A 22,651-nucleotide genomic window follows, 5' to 3' on the forward strand; every position below is an offset into this window, starting at 1 on the left:
CTAGGCCAAGTGTGCTACACCTGTTTATTGCTTTAACTAAAAGGATATAACCAATACCTTTTCTATCTCATTAAATAAAAAGCGTTCGAGAGGAATCGAACCGAAGCAAGGAACATTGTGAAAAGTTTCTCTCTCTCTTCTTCGTTCTCTCCTCAAAATCCTTCACGAAGAAAAAAATGAGATGAAGCTTTGTCCGTCGCCGTTCTTCTTCGGTGACTGTTGACTCTGGTATATCTCGGTCGGTTTGACGAGTATATCCGACTTCTGTTTCTGGCGGCTCGCGTTCACCTTGACGGAGTTGTCCGGCTTTGTTTTCCGCGTCGTGTTCGATGGCGACGGCGGCTTCTCACCGGAATTTCCCGGTTATCGTTGATTGACGCTTCCGTTTGTTACTCGCTCAACTGTCTCTCTTCTCACATCTCTGTTAGATGTTGGGTGGATTGTAGATGACTGAATTAGCTTTGAAGCGTCGATCTGGTGTGAGGTTAGGATATTGGGAAGATCGCTCTGAGTGAGGCTTTCTTCATTATCCGTTTGATAGACTTCCGGTGGTTTACCGGAAACAGTTGAAAGAGTTCCCGTCGGTGGAGATTGGTGGTTGGTTCTCCGTAAAGCAACACGTGTCCTCGGCAGTTCGAGTTTTGACGCGTGGATCGTCTCCGGTGAACAGAAAGCTCCGGCTTGAATCTCACGGCGGTGGTTTGGAGGAGGTGTTTGCTGTTCTTGACGCGTGTCGATTCCATTTTTTTTTTCTCATTACACGTGGAGAAGAAGATGACGGCGCTGGAACCATTTTTTTTTTTCGATGGTTTAGTTGTTGGGCCATGTGTAGGTCTAGGGTTGTTGTGTTGCCTTGTCTATGAGCCTTTCGTTTTCTGAATAATGTTTTGGGCTGTTGTAACTTTTTTGGTGTTATAATAAAATACCAGACGGAAAAAAAAAAAAAAAGCAAGGAACATTAAAATACACAGTGAGAGAGTAGTGGTTTAACTGCTAGGTTAAGGAAAATATTTGTCGTAAATGATCACATAGATTTATTTAAATGTAAATAATATATTATAGATTTTAGAAAGTATGTGATATGTTTTGGATGGCTTTCCAAAATAATATATTAGTGTAGTGTTTCTATTTAAAAACATTTTAACATAAAAAGGAAAATTATCTAAAAATTTAAGGATTTTATATTTACATTTTTGATTTAAGGCTATCTAAGGCTATCTCTAAAAAACAGTTAATACAATTGATGGTTCAGAACAATATCTAAACTAAAAAATAAACCTTTTATTTTAAAATATCATATTAATCAAATATTTAATATAGGTAAATGTTAAAGATGTATAATATCAATCATATAAAAAAAAATCAAGTTTATGGGAGAAGTCCGCTTAATGAACTCATGAACAGCAACTAGGATCAATCTGCACATATCGACATAAAACAACAAACCACTGGGGAGAAATTTATTCATGGACACTACAAGTTATCAGAGACACATACCACTGTGATGTCTGTTGGAAAACGTTTTATGGAAATACAAACTGCATTTGGTGTTCTTTTGTTCATGAAAGTCAAACCAGAGTTTGAAATAAACGAGTAGAAACCAAACAGACTAGTCCCCACCCCTCTGAACGTTGCGTGCACCCCTCTGAACGTTGCGTGGCCTAACATCAGAAGCCTAAACAATCGGGAAAATAAAATTATTGAAGCAATATAATAATATTTTTAAAAAGACGTTTTGTTTAAATCATTTACCGTTTTTTTCCTATACATGTCAACGGGTATCATGCATCCAACTGATGGAGTAATAACAGTCAACTCATTATACTGTGCCCGCAGTTTGTCGGCAAAAGTAGAAGTTAAGTAGAGGTCATTGGATATGATCATTACTGCCTTTCTTCCAGGTGTCATAGCATAAACAGAAATTTTTCTGATCATTTCTAGGTCTAGAAGAGGCATTTTTTCTCCAGCGGGAAGATTTCTTTCAGATAGTAAAAAATAATAATAATAATATGTATTTAAATCAAAATGTAAGCATAAAAAATAATTTAAGCATCTTACTTGAATCTTGTTTACACGGACCACATACTAGCCGTCTTGGAGGATATACCTTGGAAAAATTACTTACTATAGACACCGACTTAGCGAAGTTATTCTTGCGTTGGATGAGAAATGATTTGATGTTTACAAGCTTGTACTTGACCGTATCATCTCCCATATCGTCTAGTATCGTGGAGATCTGAGGCCGTAGAAGAAAAACATTCTCAGTACTTGTAAATTTCAAGGTCTCCATATCCACAAAAGCGTCTATTGTTGTTTCCTTAACGCCAGGAGGTGTAGATTTAACGGCAGGAGGTGTAGATTCGTCATCGATTTCAGGTGTTCCAATCCAAGTAAATCCTAATTGATCAACATATCTCCCTTTGGAATCAACATAACTCTTGGTGGTGCTTGAGCTGCCTATGTCCTGTTTGCTTCCATGTTCACTCCTATTAAAAAATTCATAATTGTTGAGACTAAACCTTATTAAATATCCAAGAAAAGAAGAACAAAGAAGAGTAGCTTAGAAGAAGCTACAAAAAAGAAGAAGAAGAAGATGTGCGAGAAGAAGAAAAGGTGTTTCTGGATATTGATGAGGGGACCTGTCAAGGTGGAGAAGAAGAAAGCTAAACAAGATAAGAAGAATGAGATGAAGCCAACCATAATGGAGCTCTTCATGCAGCTGGGAACGTGAGAAAAAGGCGGCTTGAGAAGAACAGTGGTTTCACATGGTGCTGGAGTAAATAAGGCTACAAGAGAAGAACCTGAGGCACATGAACAAAGAAGAAAGTTGTCTCCCAGAGGGAAACATGAATAAAGAAGAAGGAAGAAGACAATGGTGGAGATCAAAGATGATCAAGGAAGCTGTGGGAGTTGCTGGATATTCTCAACCATCAGAGATATGGAGGAGATAAACAGCAACTGAACAATGAAGCCAATGAAGTCTAAATCAATGTTTGAAGCTGAAGAACCAGAGATGTTCAAAGCTGAAGATGGGAGAGCCTTGGTCAGAAATCAAGGTGAAGGTTCAAAGAATCAAAGATTCTAAGGCTTAAGAAGCCGAGGTGGTGATTTGAAGAATTAGAGGGCACATGATGGTGAAAGAAAGCAATGATCAAAGCAAAACTTAAGCGAGATAAATGAAGCTCACGTAAGAACGAAAGGGAGCACGAACCGGTTGGATAAGCAGTGATCGAAGTAGAACCAAACAGATGAACAAGAAACAACAAAGACAAAGAAGCCACACAAGCTCACGTGGTGAACAAGAAGATGGAGCCCAGGGCTCAAGGAGAAGGAAAAGGAACCATAAGAGGAGATGCCTCAAAAACAAGAGAAGAGGCGTGAAGCACAAGAAGCTCATGAGCATAATCGGTTATGGTGAGAAGGCAAAGAAGTTGATGATGAAGGAAATTCTCAAGAGTTAGGTATGGTGATTGCTATCAACCGACACGTCACAGGACACGTCAGCTAAGTGAGAGACTACAAGTTGCTACTTATAAAAACAGAGCTCCTTTCCTCTTAGGATTAAGCAGAAAATAGATTGAGAGTTTGTTAGACAGATTGAGCATAAAAGGAAGTGTTCCAAGACTTGGCACTTTAAATACAAATTCAAGGAAGTGTTGCAGGTCACTACAGAAGTGTGGCATAGATGGAAGCGCAAGACTGAGAATATAAATAAAGAGTCAAAATTTTACAGTCAGTAGAAGAAAGAGCAGAGAAGCTGCATCATCAGAGATCATACTCCAGGCTGTGAGTTTGAGAAGCTGACTAGCACTCTAACCATCTCTCATATGTAGAAAGGGTTCCCATCTTTTAAACCTTGTGGACAAGGTTGTTTGAGAGGGAGGATTATGATACAGGGATTGCTATCAACAGAATACGTCAGCTAAGTGAGAGACTACAAGTTGCTACCTATAAAAATGAATGAGAACTTTTGGACTTACCAAGCACCTGTATTGCCACCTTCTCCTGAACCTGCTCTTTGTTTCTCCTTGTGCTGCCACTTTTGATCAAAATTCCCAAAATCCGCTTTCTTAAGCAACGTAACAGCTTCTTTCCTACAAATAAGCAAAAACCAAGCTTGCTTATCTTTTCTGCAATGGTAGCACTAACCTTATCAAAACAAGGATGTGAGGAGCTGAAATATTAAGGGAACAATGATGAGCTAAACTATTTACCCATCAGAATCTCATTGGAACCGAAGGGTAGCATTATGTACAGGCTTGATTATGTACCAGAGAAAGGCAAAAAGAAGAAGATACCTCGCATAGGTTCTTCCTTGAGGCAGTAAAGTGGGATCGGGAATAGCTTTTGTGCGCCAAGCTCCATTAGTTTCTTCTACCTGAGAAAAGACAAACAAATCCAAGTAAAAAAATATAAAACCAAAAGAAATTAGTTTGATTACCCGAAGGCTAGTTACGTCCTCTGAAAACCAATCAAAGAAAACCCGGTTAGAGGAGAAGACAAGTTGAATCGAGAATATGATTTGAATCCGAAAATTACCTAATAGATGCTGCTTTACTACTTTCCTCTCGTCAACGAGACTGAGAGCCACTGGAACCGACGAGTTGAGAATCTCTTCGCTGTGAGAGAGAAAACAATAGCATTCATCGATAGTTTTGAATGAACATAAAAATAAATGTTTGCTCACCAGGTTTGAGTGATATCGGGCTTATCCAGTTCCTTCCCATTGATCTTCGCGTGCAACGCAGCCGCCTTCCTCGAAGATTCGCTACAGCATTACAAAAACAAACCAGATTGTGATTACAATCTTTGTATCTCACTAGTGAACACAGAAATTTCAAATAAAAGTAGCGATTGAAGCTTGACTCACCATATCAGCTCTAACCGAGCTTTTCCGGCGCGTTTCTGATGAGAGTAAGACATTCTCCAGCTCCTCCCCCACATACACAGAGAATCGACTCGTCGCGTCTCTGGAATCTGAAGAAGAAAAGCGTTTACAACATGTTTAGAGCTCTTTTTATTAACAACGTCATGAGAGCATGTAGAAGGTTACAGTGATCGAGGGAGAGGGAGAGGGAGTGTGCAAGGAGCGCTGCTAACGATACCCCGCAGTGACAAAAGTTACACTTTAACCCTCTCATAATTAGACACGTACGCAGCTTATAAATAACCGCACGTGACGCTAGAGTAATCGAGTTCCTTTAACCGTAGCTGGACCCCACACTGTCACTTGCCGCCTCAACGCCGTAACATTTCCTTTACACTGCATACCGTTTGACGACTCGAAAACTACACGTAGTTGATTCTTTAAAAAGGAAAAACGGTCTGGTGTTTTTTTCCCAAGGACTTGCCTCTCTCTCTCTCTCTCTCTCCGTAGCCTTGATCTTTGTTGTTATCAATGAATGAAATGTTTTTTAATGAAAAACATTAAATATTATTGTTTGCATGCGTAAAATCTTTAGAAACTTTATTTTTAACTCTGATAATCCATTGCAAAAAAAGAAAAATAGAAACGTTCAAACCAAAAACAGAAAACACACCACGTAAACCCAATAAAACATAGAGACTAAACTCACACTGTAAGCGCTGCTCATTCGTTAGACTCCATGCCACTTGTTTCTTCTTCGTCCTCCATCGTAACGAGCATTCCTGCATCGGTTTTACGCTTTTTGGAACAAGAACATGCAGCAGGGATTTCGCTTATTTCCAACAGCAAACGATATGCTCCTTTATCAAAAAACAATTCTGGCCATTCAGGGCTTTCTGGTTTATTGATGTCCTGAGTCGGAGTTATGCAGAAAAGATGCAAACATGCGGGCACCAAATTGTGAAGCAGCTCGACGTAGTAGAGATCACCTCTGAATTGATCAGAGACTATGAACAAACTTTCACGAACTGGTTGACAACTTGATTCATGTGCCCAAAAACAAATGTCATTTGTCATTCTAATACGTCTCGAGGCTTTATCCCCTGACATAAAGATAAATGGAAGTGAGAGAGTATAGGAGGGTTACATATAGTAGTAGATATAAAGAAGAAAACAAGTGGAAATGAAATCACCTGCGGAAAAAAAGTAGATTCTGGAGGCCCAAGTCTTGTCACCCAGTAAGGCAGAACCGTTCTTGTCATCATCACCAAGATAGGCCCAGATTGTAGTCTTATTAGTAAACTTCCTTTTCACAAGAGCTAATTCGATAGAGTTGTAGATCTCATCAGCAGTGGAACCAGGAGGGAATGGGCAATACTGAGCATCCCAGAAGACGGCTGTCATAGCCCCTTTGACGGAGGGTCTGATAGGCTCTGGATCCATGCAAAAAAAAAAAACGAGTTTTAAATGCTATCTGACAGATGAAATCTAAAACAAATTGGGATGATGGTCTTACCGAGGAAATCTAAGATCTTGTAGGGATCTTCTACTTCTTCTTCTTTTTCTTTTTCTTTTTCAGCCTTCTGAGAGAGGTATTGGCAGTAGTAGTAGTAGGGGCCAAGTCCAACAGAGGTGTCTTCTTCGCCCTTGGAGAGATGATCTTCTTCTTCGCCCTTGGAGAGATGATCTTCTTCTTCGCCCTTGGAGAGATGATCTTCTTCTTCGCCCTGGGAGGGATGATCTTCTTCTTCTTTGCTATCACCGAGATGTGCATGAGCAAGCAACGTATCTACACTAAAGCTAAGTTGTTCACCATCAGGCGGATGAATTAGCATAAGTGTGTGACCCCTCGATTTCAAACACTTGAGAACCCTAACTAACTCCGCTTTTGGTTTTGCGATTACTGCGATATTAATTGGAGGTTGAGGTAACGCTATGCGAACCAAAAAAGCAGTCATATCCAGAGAACACACTTTGGCAGTCGAAGTCAGGTAAACCTTGGTAGCTATAGAGAAACAACAACTACAAGTTACAGATTGGACATAATCATAATAATGATAATAATTAAAGAAAGTGCTTACCCTCAGGTAAGTAATCGATTCTGGCCTTGCTTAACTCATCCCTTACGTCGCACTCAAGTTGCGCACAGTGCACATTGACATCAGTCTCTCCATGATATCCAAATCGTTCAAGAGCTTCTATGATATTGATACGTATAGAACCAAAATCATCCATGCCAACAGGGATTGGATAGTCATCCATGTTCCAGAAGACCATTGTATAATCATTCCCTAAGAGAAAGGACAACGGGGGGCATAACATAACTACGACGGATCCAAATCTAACAAACAATTTCAATCTAAGATTTAGAGATGGACACAGAGATCTTTACCGGAGAAATACTCGCCTTCGCCCATGGTTCCACGATGAGGATGATCGGAGCCTTTCTCGAGAGCCATCGAATCTGTGTGTTCCGGATCAGAGAGGGGTTTTTTTTTTTTTTCTTCTCTCGTGGCTGAGATTATCTATCTATCTGCCTCGCATGCTTTGGATCTCAAATAAGCGTGTTGCCATATTCTCAACCGTCAGATCTGTGCTTTTTTTTTCTCTTGGGGATGATATGTGTTTCTGAATCCTTGCCAAAATGGGCCCATAAATGGGCCTCGTGTGATTTATTTGGTTGGTCTACAAGCAGCTTTTGGGAGAAGAAGACTTAACGTCCGTTCGCATCCCACTAGTGGCACTGCCTGCACTATTTTTTTTTTAAAAACATTTTGCGATATGAAAGTATTTTATGTAGATTAATATTTTATTTGTTCTATTATACAGTTTAGCTATGTCTTTCTAAATCCCAACCCATAAACGCAAGCTTGCAGTCATAATCAGTGCCGTGTGAAGGTTTCTAGAAACTTAAAGCAAGTTTTAAAACCAAGACCCTTCAATATAATTTTTTATATGTATTTGATATAGTTTTCGAACAATATAAAAGAATGAAAACAAAAGTATAGTCTAAAATTTTTATACTATTACCAACAACGAAAAAGAAGAAAAGAAATATAATTGTGTTAAAAGGATGATGATACTGAACGAAAATTAAACAATGCACGATATGGTCACCGAATGATTGAAGACAATTCAATAAAAACATATTTAAATTATTTAAGTTTTTTTTTCCTAATCTTTTCCCATAAAATTGTTTTTTAATTCAAAATATTTAACAGATTACTTTTTATTGTTTTGGATTCAAATCTTTTGTTCTATTTGTAATTTCTTTTCGGTTTAAAAATATTGGTTGCTTTTACATAAAAGCTTGAAATTCAACCAAAAAAAAATTAAAACATGAAAAAGAAAAACAAAAATGTATTGAATCATTCGAACGTAGATTACTAACAATGGGTTTTGATACTCAAAATCAAAACCTCTATTATACAACTCATTTAGGCTAAATTGGGGGCCTTAAAAACTTTTGTATAATCGAGGGCGCATGTGGTAAATGCCTTTCTAAATATGGTAGACACGACTCTGAAGATAATTTTGATCTTCATTTCAAGACTAATAACAAAACTAAATGAATACAAATGTTGACTTGTGACCAACAAAATCAAGTAATCCCTTAACATGCCATCCCTCTTAAATCAGTTTGTTGTTTACCTTGCCACCACATTTCTACAGTTTTATGTCATCTTTGGGGCACGCGAGAAGTTGGCTCAGGCGGCGCCTTTTCTCTGCAGATTCTTTATGGGTTCGTTGGGTGAAGCGTTATTTGATAAGAAAAGGTTCTTTATGGCAAACAAATGAAAAAAGTAGCTTGGGCTTTTGGATTTGGAAGAAGGTCTTAAAGTACAGATATCTCGCAAGTGATTTAACTCAGGTTGAAGTTCGAAGTGGAGCACAGACCGAGCCAACTTCTCGTGTGTCCCAAATGTAAAATGCCAAATCTTCTATGGGTTCCTAGAGTCTCCTATGCCCATATTTCATAATTCATTTTTTGATCAAAATCCAAACTTCCAAATCAAATCATTCTCGCTCATCAAAACTAAACCCTAACCCCCCTATGGATTAGTGAACCTATGGGCAAATATTTAAATTTTATACCTTTCAAATTCAGAAAAAAATATTTTAAAATCGTTTTTAATCATATTTTGATAATTTTTTTGAAAATATGGCAAACAACGTTTTTGGATTTTTGAAATATTTTTTATCAAATTCTATAAATCAAATAAAAAATATTAACGTTTCCATTTTAATTTTATGATTTTTCGTTTGACATATAAAATTAAAAGAACAAAAAGGTCCTTTTGAGATTGTATTATGAGATATATATTGGTATGAGAGGATTTGTCTCGATGAGGTGTCGCTTTCTCAGCCAGACTGTAACGACGAAGAAAGCTTTCTCAAAATTTAAATTGGTATAGGTGCGTGCGTGTGTGTTCCTGCGAGAATATAGAGCACCGAACCAAACCATAGTAAAGTGAACCAATCTAAACCAAACATCAGAGGCCTAATAAGAATACTCGAGAGGCCCAATAAGAACATCTCCCCACCCGCCTAAAGAGATCTAAATCTAATTTTCGTGAGAGGAGGAGGTCTCCATCTTTCATCGTCATCTCTGTGGGCGAAGCAAGATGATCGATTTTGGTTCCGGTAAGATCCTCTCCTATCTCTTACCCGGAATTGTTTGTTAGATGAATCTTCGTAATAGAATGGTAATTGATTTTCGTGAAAGTAGGTCTCCGTTTCTCATCGTCATCTCTGTGGAACGGAACTCTGGGCGAAGGCAAGATCATCGATTTTGGTTCCGGTAAGATCTCGATCCATCTCTTACCCGACCGGAATTGTGTGTTAGATGAATCTTCGTAATCGTAAAAGAATGGTTATTGATATTCGTAAATTCGTTTTTGAATGAAACAGTACTCTTCTGGAACGCCCTGAGTCTGTGATAATGAGCAAAGTCCCTTCTAATCCCGACACTGTTCTTGTCAATGGCCTGTGGGATAAGGAAAACGCAGATCTCCCCATAGGTTATCCTATTGAATCCCTCGTAAGCTTCATTAACACAGCCTTGAAGCAGCACGACAGTAGATTCATGCTAAACACGCTTACAGCTTACGGTCCCAATCTACCCTCAGAAAGAAAGCACGGCATCGACTATGTTTGTATCCCAAAAGAATCTGTTGCATGTCAAGCTGAGTTTCCCGTTGTTGGACAAACCAGGTGAAACGAAAGGTAAAAAAGATATTTGTGTGTTTTCCACTCCTGATTCTCATTTGCTTTTTCTGAAGTAAGTTTTTCATCTATTGTGTTTCAGTAAGGATAATGAGATCTACTGATGTGGCGGACAAGTATTTGACAACTGACCTATGTCTTCAACTGGGACAACCGGAAAAAAGGCCTATACTAATCATTGCAGGCGATGGCGATTACCTCAGTTGCTTTGAAGAATTCCCTGACTCGTACCTCATGCTCGCTGAGCCCAAAAACTCAAATCGTACTCTCCGTGTAAGTGCAAAAGTGGCTTGGACATGGTCCTCTGAAGATAATGCGGGGCAAATGATATCCGGAGGTGGACTTCGGCACGGCAATGTGGCTTGGAGCAGCTAGAATGTGGCTGGGAGCAGTAAGACTGTGGCTGGGACTGGGAGTGGGAGTGGGGGTCGCAGAAAGTAGCGTTTCATTTGGGGAACTTGTTGCCTTACTCTGATTTGGGGAATTTTCTAATCGTCATATGTAGACCAAACTTTGCTAACCCTTTTGTGGTTTGTGTTAAGTTGGTGGATATAACATTAATTTGTGGAACGCTTTCTTTCTTTTGTGTGTTTTTTTTTTCGAAACTTTGGAATTGTTTCTTGGTCCACCTTCATACACGTATCCTCCTTATGGTGTTGAGTTAAATTTCTGGATAAGGCGGGTAGGAGTTTGGCTTGTGGAATGTCTGATTCAAAGGGAAGAAAAGGTGAATCCAATGAGAGGAATGGTTCTAATATGATGATGATGACTCGAGCTCTTTCATCTGCTCTGATGGCGGCCAGGCGCTTCCTTCACTAGTTTCTAGTGCAGAGAATGAAGGATGGATGCGTGACTACTCGGGAGAGTTAGGGATCTTTGCAGACAACTTGCTCAAGAACGAAGAAGATTCTGGTCTTGCTTCAGAAGGAAGGTCGCACAAGAAGAAGAGTCATGGAAACGCTCGGAATCGAGATCAGCATCAGCATCAGAGTCTCACGGAGAGATACATGCCTAAACATTCAGGGATCTCGTGGGGCATAACCTGGTTGTGCAAGCTCTTTCCAACGCAGTTGCAAGACGGAAGCTTGGACTATTAATGTGTTCCACAGTCCAAACGGAACGGGGAAGACATCTTGCAAGGGCTCTCAACTGTCACTCTTCAGAACAACAGAAGCCTTGTGGTGTGTGCAGCTCATGTGTTTCACACGAAATGGGTAAAAGCTGGAACAATCGAGAAGTTGGTCTTGTAGGGAAGTTCGACTTCGAGAATTTGCTTGACGGTAACAACAATGTGACATCGCAGTCCCCTCGTGTTTTCATCTCTGATGATTGCGACACCTTGTCATCTGATTGCTGGAGTGCTGTGTCCAAAGTGGTGGACCGAGCAGCGCCATCTTTATCCTCGTGTGTTCTAGTCTTAATCTGTTGCCTCATGTGATCATATCGTGGTGCCAGAAGTTCTTTTTCCCCAAGCTCAGAGACGCAGATATCGTCTACTCCTTGCAGTTGATTGCGTCAAAGGAAGAGATTGAGATAGAGAAAGATGCTTTGAAGCTTATAGCTTCGAGATCAGATGGTTCTTTAAGAGATGCTGAGTTTGTTAGGACAGAGGATCTCTGTTCCTTTGGTTCAGGAACTGGTAAGCATTAATAAAGTAACAACTTTATTTTATGTATACTTCTCCATTTGACATTCGTTTCTTTTGTTTGGGCTTGTTTCTGACGAGAAGTAAATGGATCTTCTTGATTTAGCTTTATCTGCAGATACTGTAAACACTGTGAAAAAGCTAAGAACTATTATGGAAACAAGTGTGGAACCATTGGCTTTAATGTCACAGCTTGCAACGGTCATAACAGACATTCTCGCGGGTAGCTATGACCTCACTAAAGATCAGCATAGAAGAAAGTTTTTCTGACGGCAACCATGTGAGTTTCGGACATTTTACAACAGCTTTCTCCCTTTGTTCTTTTGTTTTCTGATCCACTTTGTTTACCATTTTTAGTATCTAAAGAAGATATGGAGAAGCTGAGACAAGCTCTCAAGACTCTATCTGAAGCAGAGAAGCAGCTTAGAGTATCAAACGATAAGCTGACTTGGCTCACAGCCGCCTTGCTTCACCTGGCTCCTGATCAGAACTACTTGCTTCACCATTCTTCCACTGCGGACTCTAGCTTAAACCGAACTCCGTTGCCGTTAGAGAACAATGGAGGTAGAGAAAGAGAAAGCTCAGATCACCATCTTGATCCTTCAAGCGATGCAGCAGCAGGGGAAAAAAGTTCTGGGTTTAGACAGGAAAAGAGGAGACACTAGAAAAAACCGACCGGCAGGTTGAAGAGATTTGGTTAGAAGTTATTGAGAAGCTTAAGAGTTAACGGTTTGAGAGAGTTTCTTTATAAAGAAGGAAGAATCGTCTCTCTTAGTCTCGGTTCAGGTAAATGCATTTGATATTAAAATCCGTACTTTGATGCCAAGTTTTTTATTTTCTGGGTGTTGTTGGTGCAGCTCCTACAGTGCACTCAGTGTTCAGCTCACCGTTAAAATCAACGGCTGAGAAGTTCCGTGGGCATATCATGCAAGCGTTTGAGGCGGTTCTCGAGTCTCCGGTAACTATAGAGATCACAAGCGAGACAAAGAGAGACACAAGAAACAACTGGTCAAGATCATCTTTAGCACTGGTTGGACAAGATCACAACATGAATGGAAGCGGGAGAAGTGAGATAGTTGAAGTCATTGAATCTAATGGAAGACGGCATCAACAACAGAAGCAAGAGGAGGAAAGGACAGAGCGAGTTGGTTCATCCGGGTTGACTCGAGCTAGAAGTAAACATATGGAAGCAAGCCAAAGCATTGTGAGGGGTAAGGTCTCGTTGGCTCATATGATTCAGCAAGCTGATGGATGCACACTCCAAAACAGCTGATCTAAACGAAAAGCCATGTCTATCGCTGAGAAGCTGGAACAAGAGAATCTGTAAGAATCTCGGAAACACTCAATCAAACATATAAGATCACTTGGTAAAAATGTTTTGTATTTGGCTTGAAACAAGATCAAGAAGCTTGCTATGCTGGAAAACCTCAAGAGGCACACGTCGCAAGGTAGCAACACCTCTTTTTATCTTATGTGAAAATTAAAACTGTGTTCTGTTATGGTTAAGATATGGAAACTTTGGAACTGTAGGCAACGAGGTTGAAGATGGGAATAAGAAGGACAAGGCCACGGGCGTTATTGAAACTCGTGTCGTGCGGGAAATGTCTGTCGACGAGATCTCCATCAAGATAAAGGTGTTTTGTTCTTTTGTCGACCATTCTGTAGACTGTAGTCATAGTCAGTTGTAGCTTCTTTGCAATTGTAATAGTTTCTTCTGGATCTTGTTTCTTACCACAAAAAATAAAATGGATTAGTTTTTGAGTCTATTCTTAAGAGTTGTAATGAAATGGTGTGAGATGCTTTCATTAATACGTAGGAAAATTCGTGTTAACCACAGACGCTTACGCATTAAAGGGAATTAGGTGTTTTCCAAAACCACCATTAAAGGTAATAAATATTCGTAGGAATATTTATTAGTTTATTTTTTATTAATTCAAAAACCAGCATAATAACTTATTATTTATGTTTTCAAAGATATTAAATCAAACATATATATATATATATATATATTTATGAAAAAAATCTAATTAAATATATATGTTTAATTAAAATTTTATAATTGAAAAATCTAATTTTATAATCTAATTAAACATATATTTTATTTTTAAATTTTATAATTAAAAAATATGTTTTAAGATAACAACAAAATATATAAGAATTATCTTATTTTAAAAAAAGTTAATATTATTAATAAAAATTTGTTTTTGTTTATATAATTAATTATATATAAAATTTATTAAAGGTATTATAGATTTAACAACTCTAACTTTTAATGTAGAGTTCCGTTGAGATAATATATATATTGTTTTGTAACAAAAAAAATAATTACTACATTTTATTGTTTCCGTGAGGAAAGTAGTAGACACCGCATGGGTATTATTCCTTTATATTTTTTTCAGATGGGAAAGAAGAAGAGCCTAAAAGGGGTGAATTTGCTAATGCTTCAGTAGTCTTTACAATCGAAGAGAGACATAAAACGTATGTAAATAATAGAAAACACCTTCTCTATCCCCATTTTGTACACTAATAGAAGAAGTTAGAAGAATCAAAAACAAATTATGAACAAGTTGGTGGTGGATGACACAAAATATACCTCATGGTAGGTGATATACCCATATGGCAAGATTTTAGCTGTTCTTCTAAAATCAGGACCACATCAAAATCTCTAACTTTCAAATAACCCTGAATCCATCAGCTTTACCTTCTTCATGATTGAGAGACTGGGACCGATACCAATCATATTTGTTATAGTCATGTAAATGTAACCTAGAGAGAGCCTAAGTATATGATGATTCTTTTACCTAGAGAGAGCCTAAGTATATGATGATTCTTTTACCTAGAGAGAGCCTATAGTCATGTAGGGGACCAGCTCTATCAATCAAAAACCAAACTTCATTGTTGACAAATACTTAGGCTCTCTCTAGGTAAAAGAATCATCATATCTTTTAGTTTGTAGTAGCTGTTTTTAACACTAAAAGATATGATGATTCTTTTACCTAGAGAGAGCCTAAGTATTTGTCAACAATGAAGTTTGGTTTTTGATTGATAGAGCTGGTCCCCTACTTCGGTATAAATTCGAATACATACCAAGAGATTACAGAACCAATAAACACAAAAACTTTTCTTAGGCCAAAAGTGGTCACAGGATTCTTCAGGCGGCTTTGGTTATCATTTTTTTTTTCAACCAACATCTTCCATCTCCCTCCCTATTAAACACAACGACCCAAACCATATTACAACAGTTAGCACTAGATACATCCCTTACCTATTTTATCGTTTGTTTTTTTAGTCTATCCTAAGAAAAAGAAAGCACGAAACCTTTTTTCAGATTCTTTGGAATGATGAGATGGGGAAGAAAGAAACCTGTTTCTTCTTCTTGGTTTTCAAAGTTGAGTGGTTCTTCTGACTTGAAACCTGCAAAAGAGAAGAAGCAAGATGATGATGAAGCTAGCCAGAACATGTCTACAAAGTCTTCCTTGAGTTCTACTAAACGTCGAAATGATATTCATGAGAGCGAAGACAATTCTCTAAGAGAAAGTGTAGATCTAAGTATCCAAGACCTTCTCTGTTGCAGGATTACATAAAGAGTCTGGATGTGGGAGTTTTGTCGTCTTCCTCTGTTCCTGAAAGAAGTAGACGCAAAGAGAGTAACATGAAGAAGGATGTTGTGGCCGTTGAGGAAAAGAAGAAGGAGAAGGAAGATGAGTTTTACGGACAAGACAGGATTGTGCCGGAGTGTGTGTTTACTGATGACTTTGGATTCAATGAGAAGCTGCTTGAGGAAGGATGTAGCATTGACTCGTTGCTTGATGACCTTCCTCAGCCTGACATTGATGCCTTTGTTCATGGAATCTAATCTGTTTTGGATTTTGTTTCCTACTTTAGTTTTTCTAAGAGAAAAAGACTAGAATAGCACTAAACCAAGTTTTTGTTCTCAAAGTAGCATTCAAGGCTCAAAGTCACAAAAATAGGTTTCATTAAAGAGGTAAATATACATTTATACCCCTTGGGTTAATTAATCCAAACCTTAGGGTTTAGAGTTAAGGGGTGGGGTTTTGGAATTAGGATTTAAAATTTTATAAAAAATAATACTAAAATAAAAAATAAAAATTTTAAAAACAGTTTCAAAAAGTATTTTTAAATTATAAAAAGAAAATTTGAAAAAATTTCAAAAAAAATTTATAAAAATTTCGAATCTGAAAACATATAGAGAAAAAGACTAGAATAGCACTAAACCAAGTTTTTGTTCCCAAAGTAGCACTCAAGGCTCAAAGTCACAAAAATAGGTTTCATTAAAGAGGTAAATATACACTTATACCCCTTGGGTTAATTAATCCAAACCTTAGGGTTTAGAGTTAAGGGGTGGGGTTTTGGAATTAGGATTTAAAATTTTATAAAAAATAAATACTAAAATAAAAAATAAAAATTTTAAAAACAGTTTCAAAAAGTATTTTTAAATTATAAAAAGAAAATTTGAAAAAAAAAAAATTCAAAAAAAAAAAATTTCAAAAAAAAAATTATAAAAATTTCGAATCTGAAAACATATAATCTGAAACTATAAAAAATAATTATTTTTTTTTATTTTTTTTATTTTTATTTTTTTATTTTTATTTATTTTTGTTTGTTTATTTAATTTTAAACCAAGGATATTAGGGATATTTTACCCTTTAATGAATGTTATTTTTGTGACTTTCTCCTTCTAGTGCTATTTTTGAAACATAAACTTCAAAAGGTGCTATTATTGACAATTGCCCAAACATATAATCTGAAACTATAAAAAAAAATTATTTTTTTTTATTCTTTTTATTTTTTTAATTTTATTTATTTTTATTTATTTTTGTTTGTTTATTTAATTTTAAACCAAGGGTATTAGGGATATTTTACACTTTAATGAATGTCATTTTTGTGACTTTCTCCTTCTAGTGCTATTTTTGAGACATAAACTTTAAAAGGTGCTATTATTGACAATTGCCCATATTTAAATCGTCTGTGGATGAAGAATATCAATTACTAATTCACCAAAATATGAAAATAGTTCAGTAATTTAAAATTAAAAACAGTTTAACAAATCTCTCCATAAATTATATGAACAAATAGGCAAAGAAAAGTGTGAATGTTTTTTTTACCAAAAATGTAATTTTAAATAAGATTTAACAGTTTGGTGGTAAAAATAAAATTTAGGATAAAAAAATAATTTCTAATAAAAAGTTAATTTATTACTTTTCATTATGGCCGTTTTAGGTTTTATTTAAAAAATTCAATACACCTGGAAAATCATCGAAATTAAAAAAAATTAGTTGGATTTCGATGTAGATATTTTGATCAATAAAAAAATATAAATAAACAAAGTAAATAAAGTTTGAATAAATAAATAAATTATTGAAAAGCAGAGGGAAAAACAGGAAAATGATATTTATATATATAGGCCCATATGTTTGGCCCAAGTCTTAACGAACTCAAATTTAACTCTTAATTTCAAAATACAATCCCTTACCAAAAAATCCTTCGCAGCCCAGCGAATTTCAAATCTTCCCTCCGCGTCTGAGCGCCGTCGGCGATTGTCTCCCCGGTGCCGTTGAACGTTAGCCGTTAGCGCCTACTACATAATCAACTATAGAACGACTTAACCGGTAAGAATTTACTTTCGCTGCTCGTCGTTCGAGTAGAATCTCACCGTAATGCGTCGTTCTAACTTCCATTTGTTAAGGCTCAGCGACTGACGATCGTTGATCGTTATCGCTGAACATGAATCTGTTGGAGGTAGCGATTATGCGTAGATTGGAGTTAAGAAAGTTCGATCAGTGTGAAAACTAAGTTCGATTTCACCTGAAAATGGCCTCGATTGGCTTTTCACCATGCCTACAATCTACGAATCGCCTGAGTTTTGTGCTTGATTAGTGTTGAATCTCATATTTTAGCTCCTGATAAATACTCGCTTCTCTTTGTTTTACTTGCTAATCTTATAGGTTATTAGAATGTTACTGGAACTTATGATTTGTGGCGTAAGTTGATTTTGATTATTGGCTGCCTTATGCTGATCATAACATAACGGATTAGTGTTTTCGTAAGTGAGTGCTAGAATGATTATCATGGTAGTTGTTCTCTTTGCAGTAAATTGTCAAGAGTAGTATTGAACAGAGTTCACCATGTCTACACCTGCTAAAAAAAGCTCTACAGAAGCTAAGGAGAATGATCTAATGTTTGGTAAGGTTCAAGTATTTAAGAGCTGGCTTCAGTGATTTAAACGTTATTGAATCCAAATTTTGTTTGTTACAAGTACGATTGCTATTTGAATGCATTCAAGCTGTTTGATAAATTGAAGTTACGAATTCTGCATCAAGAAGACCATGCATGCTATCTTTCAATCTTCGTTGTCGTCATCATTGTTCTATTCCTTAATTTTTAACCAGCTGTGGACTTTTTTTGACATAGATTGAAGTCTTAAGTTGTTGTCCCCGTTGTTATCTAAAATTTCATGGGTTACCTGCAGACAAAGACATGGAGAAGGATACATGGGACTTTAAGTCAATGACAGATGATGATCCAATGGATTTTGGATATGGTTCACCAGCAAATAAAGATAAGAAAAAGAATGCTTTCAACATGTGAGTGTACATATACCATATGCTTCTTAGACCATGTATACGCCTAAGCTAATGTGGCTCAATAATGGAATGTTTTCTCCTTTATTATGGATTACTTCTCTATGATGCTGTTTCTTGATAACAAGGCCTAGTGTCTCACATAGTCCTGTTTCTTTGTCTCCTTCTCAGGGATATGAGTTTCGACCTGGGTGGAGATTTCGGATCATCATTCAAAATGGACATGTCAGACTTTGATTTCTCTAGCCCGGCCAAGAAAACCACAAAAACAAAACAAAAGTCTGATGATAGTGGAGATCTAAAACAGAAAAAGAATCCGTTTCACTTCTCTTGTGATTTTGACACGTATGAATCCAATAGAATTATTTTCTTTTCAAAATCATCTAAGTCAATCTGAAGTAACTTAGCATTATGATTTTCTGCAAACAGGTTAGGTGACTTGGATCTTGATTCAAGCTCACTGAAGAAGGGAAACGAGACTACGACCAAGTCCATGGATTTTGAAGAATTTGCTGGTTCAAAAATTTTCGATAAGTCTGACTCTTTGGACTTTTGTCCAGACTTACCAACAACTAAACAATCTGTCTCCCGGGCAAATACAGATGTCAAGGCAAATGCTTCAGCTGAAAAAGAAAACCAAAATTCTAAGGGTGCAGATAGTATGAGCAGCACACACTCGAAGCAAGCTACACTAGAGAGCAAGGAAAATTTTGAGGAGGTAGATTCCCCTCAACGTCTAAGGATGGGAACCTCACGAGTTCATACAATGCGTGTACAACCTCAGCCTGCCAACATTTCACCCTTGAGGACATCATATTCAAAGGTTGAAGAAAATAATAAACCATGTCTTTCAAATGAGACAGCAGCACTCTCGCCATTACATTCTTCTGAGATTGCACATACTGCGGCAAGTAGGGAAACCAGTCCAGGTATCCATGAAATCTGCAGGTCTGGCACGGAGGAAGATTCTCCTAGAGATCCAGAACAGAATACCAACAGTAGAATGATATCGTGTTATGAGAAGACTGAACCAAACATCTCATCTCTTTCATGTTTGGACAAGATCAAACATCAACAGGAAGAGATGGATATAGACGCTCAGGCAGAGATACATGATCACACTAGAAGAACATTATATGATCCAGATGCCGGACATTCTCAACCAACTCTCTCAGGAAAAGTACCATCAGGTTCTAAACTAGGCCAAACTGCCCAGGTACAAGATTCGAGTTCAAAGCTGCCACAGGATCCATCCGACAGGTTAGAGAAACCAAAACTGCTAATATTCCCTGAAAATCTATGGTTCTTTATCATTTTACTAGCAAAGGATACTGGAGTAAATGTCTAACTGCTCTGTTCTGTGACTGAGTGCAGCGTGCCCAGGCTCAGTGATTTGAAGGCCATGCAAAACAGTGACTCAGGACAAATCAGATCCATGTTTTTCAAGAAGATAGAAAAACCACAATCACATGTGCTTGAGTCTCCAACTCAAACAGAGATTCGTCCAGTTACACGTGAAAGGATTGGGTCGAATGTGAACCCTACAATTGATAAACGGTAGTACTTCTTTTCTTCGTTGTTCTGTGTGACTTTTTTTTTCACTATTTCCCTCCTATTCAACATGCAGACAAGATACTGAAGATGCCTTACCTGGATCCAAAACTAGAACAGCTCCAACAGAGCTTTCCAAAACGGATTCCGAAACAGCAAATGTCAATACTAACAGGTAGTGTTCCGGGCTTTTTTGCTCAAACATAAAAATAAGTTTCTTCTTTGTTTCAAGATAATGTATAGAAGGTAGGTGACAAATTCGATAATTTTTACCAGCAGTTCCCATGAAAAGATAATCCAGAAGGACCACTCGGGTACCAGGACTGTAGAAAATGTGGCCGGACTGATGGATGGCTTACAGCTGCTAGCTAGAAATACAACCAGAGAGAAGTCCACCATACAGGGCAATATAAGGTCAGATAAATTATTTAACTTATACGCTCTTTATTTACCAAGAAAGTTATTACCACACTGTTTAGAAACTAATAGCTGGTACATTTTATATCTAGGAAGTTTTATCAGTGTTATGCATTAACCTTCCTTGCTTTTGGATTTTGTGGCAGCTCAAACCCCGATGCTTCTAGCTTGACTGAGAAGCTAAACAAACATTTGAGTTCTGGAGGCGAATCTTTGCAGAAGTCCAAAATGGTATCGCTTGAAAGGCCTAAACTTGGAAATATTATGTCTGATCTGCGTGCAGCAACTCAAAGGTACATAAAAACATAGTACAACAGTTACTAGCTGGTATGGAATCTCGTGATAACATATTCCATATTCTCTTCCATTATAGGGCCATTGGAATAAACAAAGACCAACCAAATTCTGCAGTGCAACCACAAGTTAACCCTTCCACAAGGAATGAGAGAAATACCGAGGCACCAATTAGAAAGAGCTCTGAGATTCATCGTTTGGCTCCCAGAGACAGAACACAATCCCTGCAATATAGGAACGTTGGAGTAAAGAAAGACCAAACCAGTTCTGCAGTGCAACCAGAAGTAAGCTCTTCCACAAGGAATGATAAAAATACCGAGGCGCCTGTTAGAAAGAGCTCCGAGATTCACCACTTGGCGCCCAGAGACAAAACACAAGTCCTGCAGTATAGGACCATTGGAGGAAAAAAAGACCAACACGGTTCTGCATTGCAACCAGAAGCTCGCTCTTCCATAAGCAAGGATAGAAATACCGAAGAGCCAGTTAATAAGATCTCTGAGATTTATCATCTGGCTCCCAGAGACAAAACACAAATCCTGCACTGCCCACCTTCTTTAAAGCGGAAAGCTCTCAATCAGGTTTATACTTCAACTCGCATCTTCCTATCTTCTTATTTCATGCACATATTTTGTTAGCTTGAAGAAACGTTTGTGTTTCCACAGGATGCCGATAGATCATTGATGCCACAACTTAAACGCTTTTCCATGTCTCCAAGAGAAAACAGGTTCTAGTTTTGCTTATCTAAACCATTTATATATATATATAAGTTTGCTTCATTAGTTTTAAATTCTTATATACGTTATGAATGAGATTGCACAGGAACGTTGAGGAGCTAACACACACAGTTGGGCAAGTAAAGGTTATAGCAACTAATCTTTAGCTTGTCATAATAAGGACAACCATCTGTGTTAAAACATTTGTAACACAATTGTTCTTTCCAGGTGTCAAGCCAAGCGAGTAGACTAGATAACAATACAACCAAGCAGCTTGTCAAGGAAAGCCCCCGGGCTAAATCTCAGCCCCAGTTCGTGAACATGGCAAATCTGGAAATCCCGATTACGGAGTATGATGAGAACATTGAGAAGGCTGAATCATATACAAAAGAACTCGACAACGTAAGTTCTTATAAATATTAACGGAGCCTCCCTTGGTATAACTTATGCTTTCTTTTGTTTTTTGTTCCATATGCAGATCTGCAACATTCTGAAGAAGAAACATGAGGAGGCCAAAGAGTTGCTTGTCCGTGCTGTCGTAAACAACAATAAGCTACTGATGCTCAACCATCCTTTACATGAAGACAAAATATCCTTTTATTATTTTATTTTTTTTTAATATTTTAATGGCATTGTTAGATTCTGTCTATCTATAGGTTATAGCATATAGACTCTTTTGTGTGTGTGTTTTCCCTTAATATTCAGAAACATTCGTATGGTCCAGAATTTCGCAGCTAAGTTGAGTTTAGGGGAGACATGATGAAACACTCAAACAGCTGTTGCTTTACGAGGTAAGAGTCTTGATCTTTGTTTTCTCAGAACTATATCGCGAGATGTTATCTGAAGAGACTCAAGTAAACTCCAGTTATTCATTTCTTGACTTGCTTTATAGGTTCAGCACCTTATGGTTAAAAGTCCAGAAACGTTGACGTCACACTAGTCCAAGGCATTTGATCATCTCTCATTTTGCTGGTTAAATAAAGGAGCACAAAACGTGAATGTTGGAACTTAATATATAACATTAAACACAATAATCAATCACCACTAGCTAAAGAAAAAATGATCCAGATGAATTTAGAAACAGGTAATGTGTGTTTTATTATTTGAAGTCTTTCAAAATACGTGAAGGTAACATCATCAATGAACACATCCAGTCCACACACCTAGTTAGATGAATGATAAAGTTGAATATTTGATTTTTGTCATTTCAAAATGAAATGGGTTTGAATATTTAAACTAAACACAAACGAATACATACATACATATACAGTCTAAGGATATATGGGCACGAATATACCCAATAACAATTAACCTATTGGGCTCAAATTAAGAATTG

At 37.5% G+C, this 22,651-nt stretch overlaps 3 protein-coding genes, 1 long non-coding RNA gene and 1 pseudogene across 8 annotated transcripts; 2 read left to right on the forward strand and 3 right to left on the reverse strand.

The window, feature by feature from the left end:
- Window positions 1–1,408: 1,408 nt before the first annotated feature.
- Window positions 1,409–5,238, reverse strand: LOC106357515. Of its 3 annotated transcripts, none has more exons than XM_048782381.1 (9): window positions 5,054–5,238; window positions 4,871–4,977; window positions 4,688–4,768; window positions 4,540–4,619; window positions 4,442–4,461; window positions 4,299–4,378; window positions 3,981–4,094; window positions 1,753–2,486; window positions 1,409–1,675 (listed from the first exon to the last, which is right to left on the reverse strand). In XM_048782381.1, the coding sequence occupies exons 2-8, from the start codon at window positions 4,942–4,944 to the stop codon at window positions 2,021–2,023; spliced, it is 915 nt and encodes a 304-aa protein (XP_048638338.1). In that variant the 5' UTR covers window positions 4,945–4,977; window positions 5,054–5,238; the 3' UTR covers window positions 1,409–1,675; window positions 1,753–2,020. The 3 variants fall into 3 exon arrangements, with proteins under 3 accessions (XP_048638338.1, XP_048638337.1, XP_048638335.1); XM_048782380.1 differs by having other exon boundaries at window positions 1,753–1,978; window positions 2,059–2,486; window positions 4,299–4,461; XM_048782378.1 differs by having other exon boundaries at window positions 4,299–4,461.
- A 217-nt stretch (window positions 5,239–5,455) lies between these two features.
- LOC111202136 lies at window positions 5,456–7,466 on the reverse strand. Its single transcript, XM_022694573.2, has 5 exons — window positions 7,260–7,466; window positions 6,949–7,158; window positions 6,384–6,872; window positions 6,061–6,300; window positions 5,456–5,970 (listed from the first exon to the last, which is right to left on the reverse strand). Exons 1-5 carry the CDS (start codon window positions 7,324–7,326, stop codon window positions 5,591–5,593), a joined length of 1,386 nt encoding a protein of 461 aa, XP_022550294.2. The 5' UTR covers window positions 7,327–7,466; the 3' UTR covers window positions 5,456–5,590.
- Window positions 7,467–11,303: 3,837 nt separating this feature from the next.
- On the forward strand, window positions 11,304–13,572 carry LOC106357524 (annotated as a pseudogene).
- Window positions 13,573–14,023: 451 nt separating this feature from the next.
- On the reverse strand, window positions 14,024–15,729 carry LOC106373196. 2 transcript variants are annotated; one of them, XR_002653819.2, is made up of 4 exons: window positions 15,455–15,729; window positions 15,299–15,361; window positions 15,102–15,152; window positions 14,024–14,944 (listed from the first exon to the last, which is right to left on the reverse strand). It is a non-coding gene; the product is annotated as an uncharacterized LOC106373196 (long non-coding RNA). The 2 variants fall into 2 exon arrangements; XR_002653818.2 differs by having other exon boundaries at window positions 15,299–15,729.
- Window positions 15,730–16,622: 893 nt separating this feature from the next.
- Window positions 16,623–22,473, forward strand: LOC106373207 (uncharacterized protein At4g18490). 2 transcript variants are annotated; one of them, XM_048782388.1, is made up of 16 exons: window positions 16,623–17,368; window positions 17,850–17,942; window positions 18,229–18,343; window positions 18,512–18,685; window positions 18,770–19,600; window positions 19,715–19,897; window positions 19,968–20,066; window positions 20,168–20,305; window positions 20,455–20,601; window positions 20,682–21,180; window positions 21,265–21,326; window positions 21,422–21,461; window positions 21,544–21,717; window positions 21,794–21,904; window positions 22,025–22,106; window positions 22,208–22,473. In XM_048782388.1, the coding sequence occupies exons 2-15, from the start codon at window positions 17,885–17,887 to the stop codon at window positions 22,073–22,075; spliced, it is 2,682 nt and encodes an 893-aa protein (XP_048638345.1). In that variant the 5' UTR covers window positions 16,623–17,368; window positions 17,850–17,884; the 3' UTR covers window positions 22,076–22,106; window positions 22,208–22,473. The 2 variants fall into 2 exon arrangements, with proteins under 2 accessions (XP_048638345.1, XP_048638347.1); XM_048782390.1 differs by having other exon boundaries at window positions 16,625–17,368; window positions 20,171–20,305.
- Window positions 22,474–22,651: the final 178 nt, after the last annotated feature.

The sequence above is a fragment of the Brassica napus genome, chromosome A1 (genome assembly GCF_020379485.1).
Source record: "Brassica napus cultivar Da-Ae chromosome A1, Da-Ae, whole genome shotgun sequence".
NCBI lineage: Eukaryota > Viridiplantae > Streptophyta > Magnoliopsida > Brassicales > Brassicaceae > Brassica > Brassica napus.

Bases quoted from the DNA above. Each gene is read 5' to 3' on its own strand.
- LOC106357515 (XM_048782378.1), bottom strand. From the start codon at position 4,944: ATGTGGGGGAGGAGCTGGAGAATGTCTTACTCTCATCAGAAACGCGCC. The intron at 4,769-4,870 runs GTGAGTCAAGCT...GTAATGCTGTAG, and splicing joins GCTCGGTTAGAGCTGATATG to CGAATCTTCGAGGAAGGCGG. The intron at 2,487-3,980 runs GTAAGTCCAAAA...ATTTTTTAATAG, and splicing joins GGTGGCAATACAGGTGCTTG to GAGTGAACATGGAAGCAAAC.
- LOC111202136 (XM_022694573.2), bottom strand. From the start codon at position 7,326: ATGGCTCTCGAGAAAGGCTCCGATCATCCTCATCGTGGAACCATGGGC. The intron at 6,873-6,948 runs GTAAGCACTTTC...GTTTCTCTATAG, and splicing joins AATCGATTACTTACCTGAGG to CTACCAAGGTTTACCTGACT. The intron at 5,971-6,060 runs GTGATTTCATTT...TCTTTATGTCAG, and splicing joins AATCTACTTTTTTTCCGCAG to GGGATAAAGCCTCGAGACGT.
- LOC106373207 (XM_048782388.1), top strand. From the start codon at position 17,885: ATGTCTACACCTGCTAAAAAAAGCTCTACAGAAGCTAAGGAGAATGAT. The intron at 20,602-20,681 runs GTACATAAAAAC...CTTCCATTATAG, and splicing joins CTGCGTGCAGCAACTCAAAG to GGCCATTGGAATAAACAAAG. The intron at 21,181-21,264 runs GTTTATACTTCA...GTGTTTCCACAG, and splicing joins AGCGGAAAGCTCTCAATCAG to GATGCCGATAGATCATTGAT.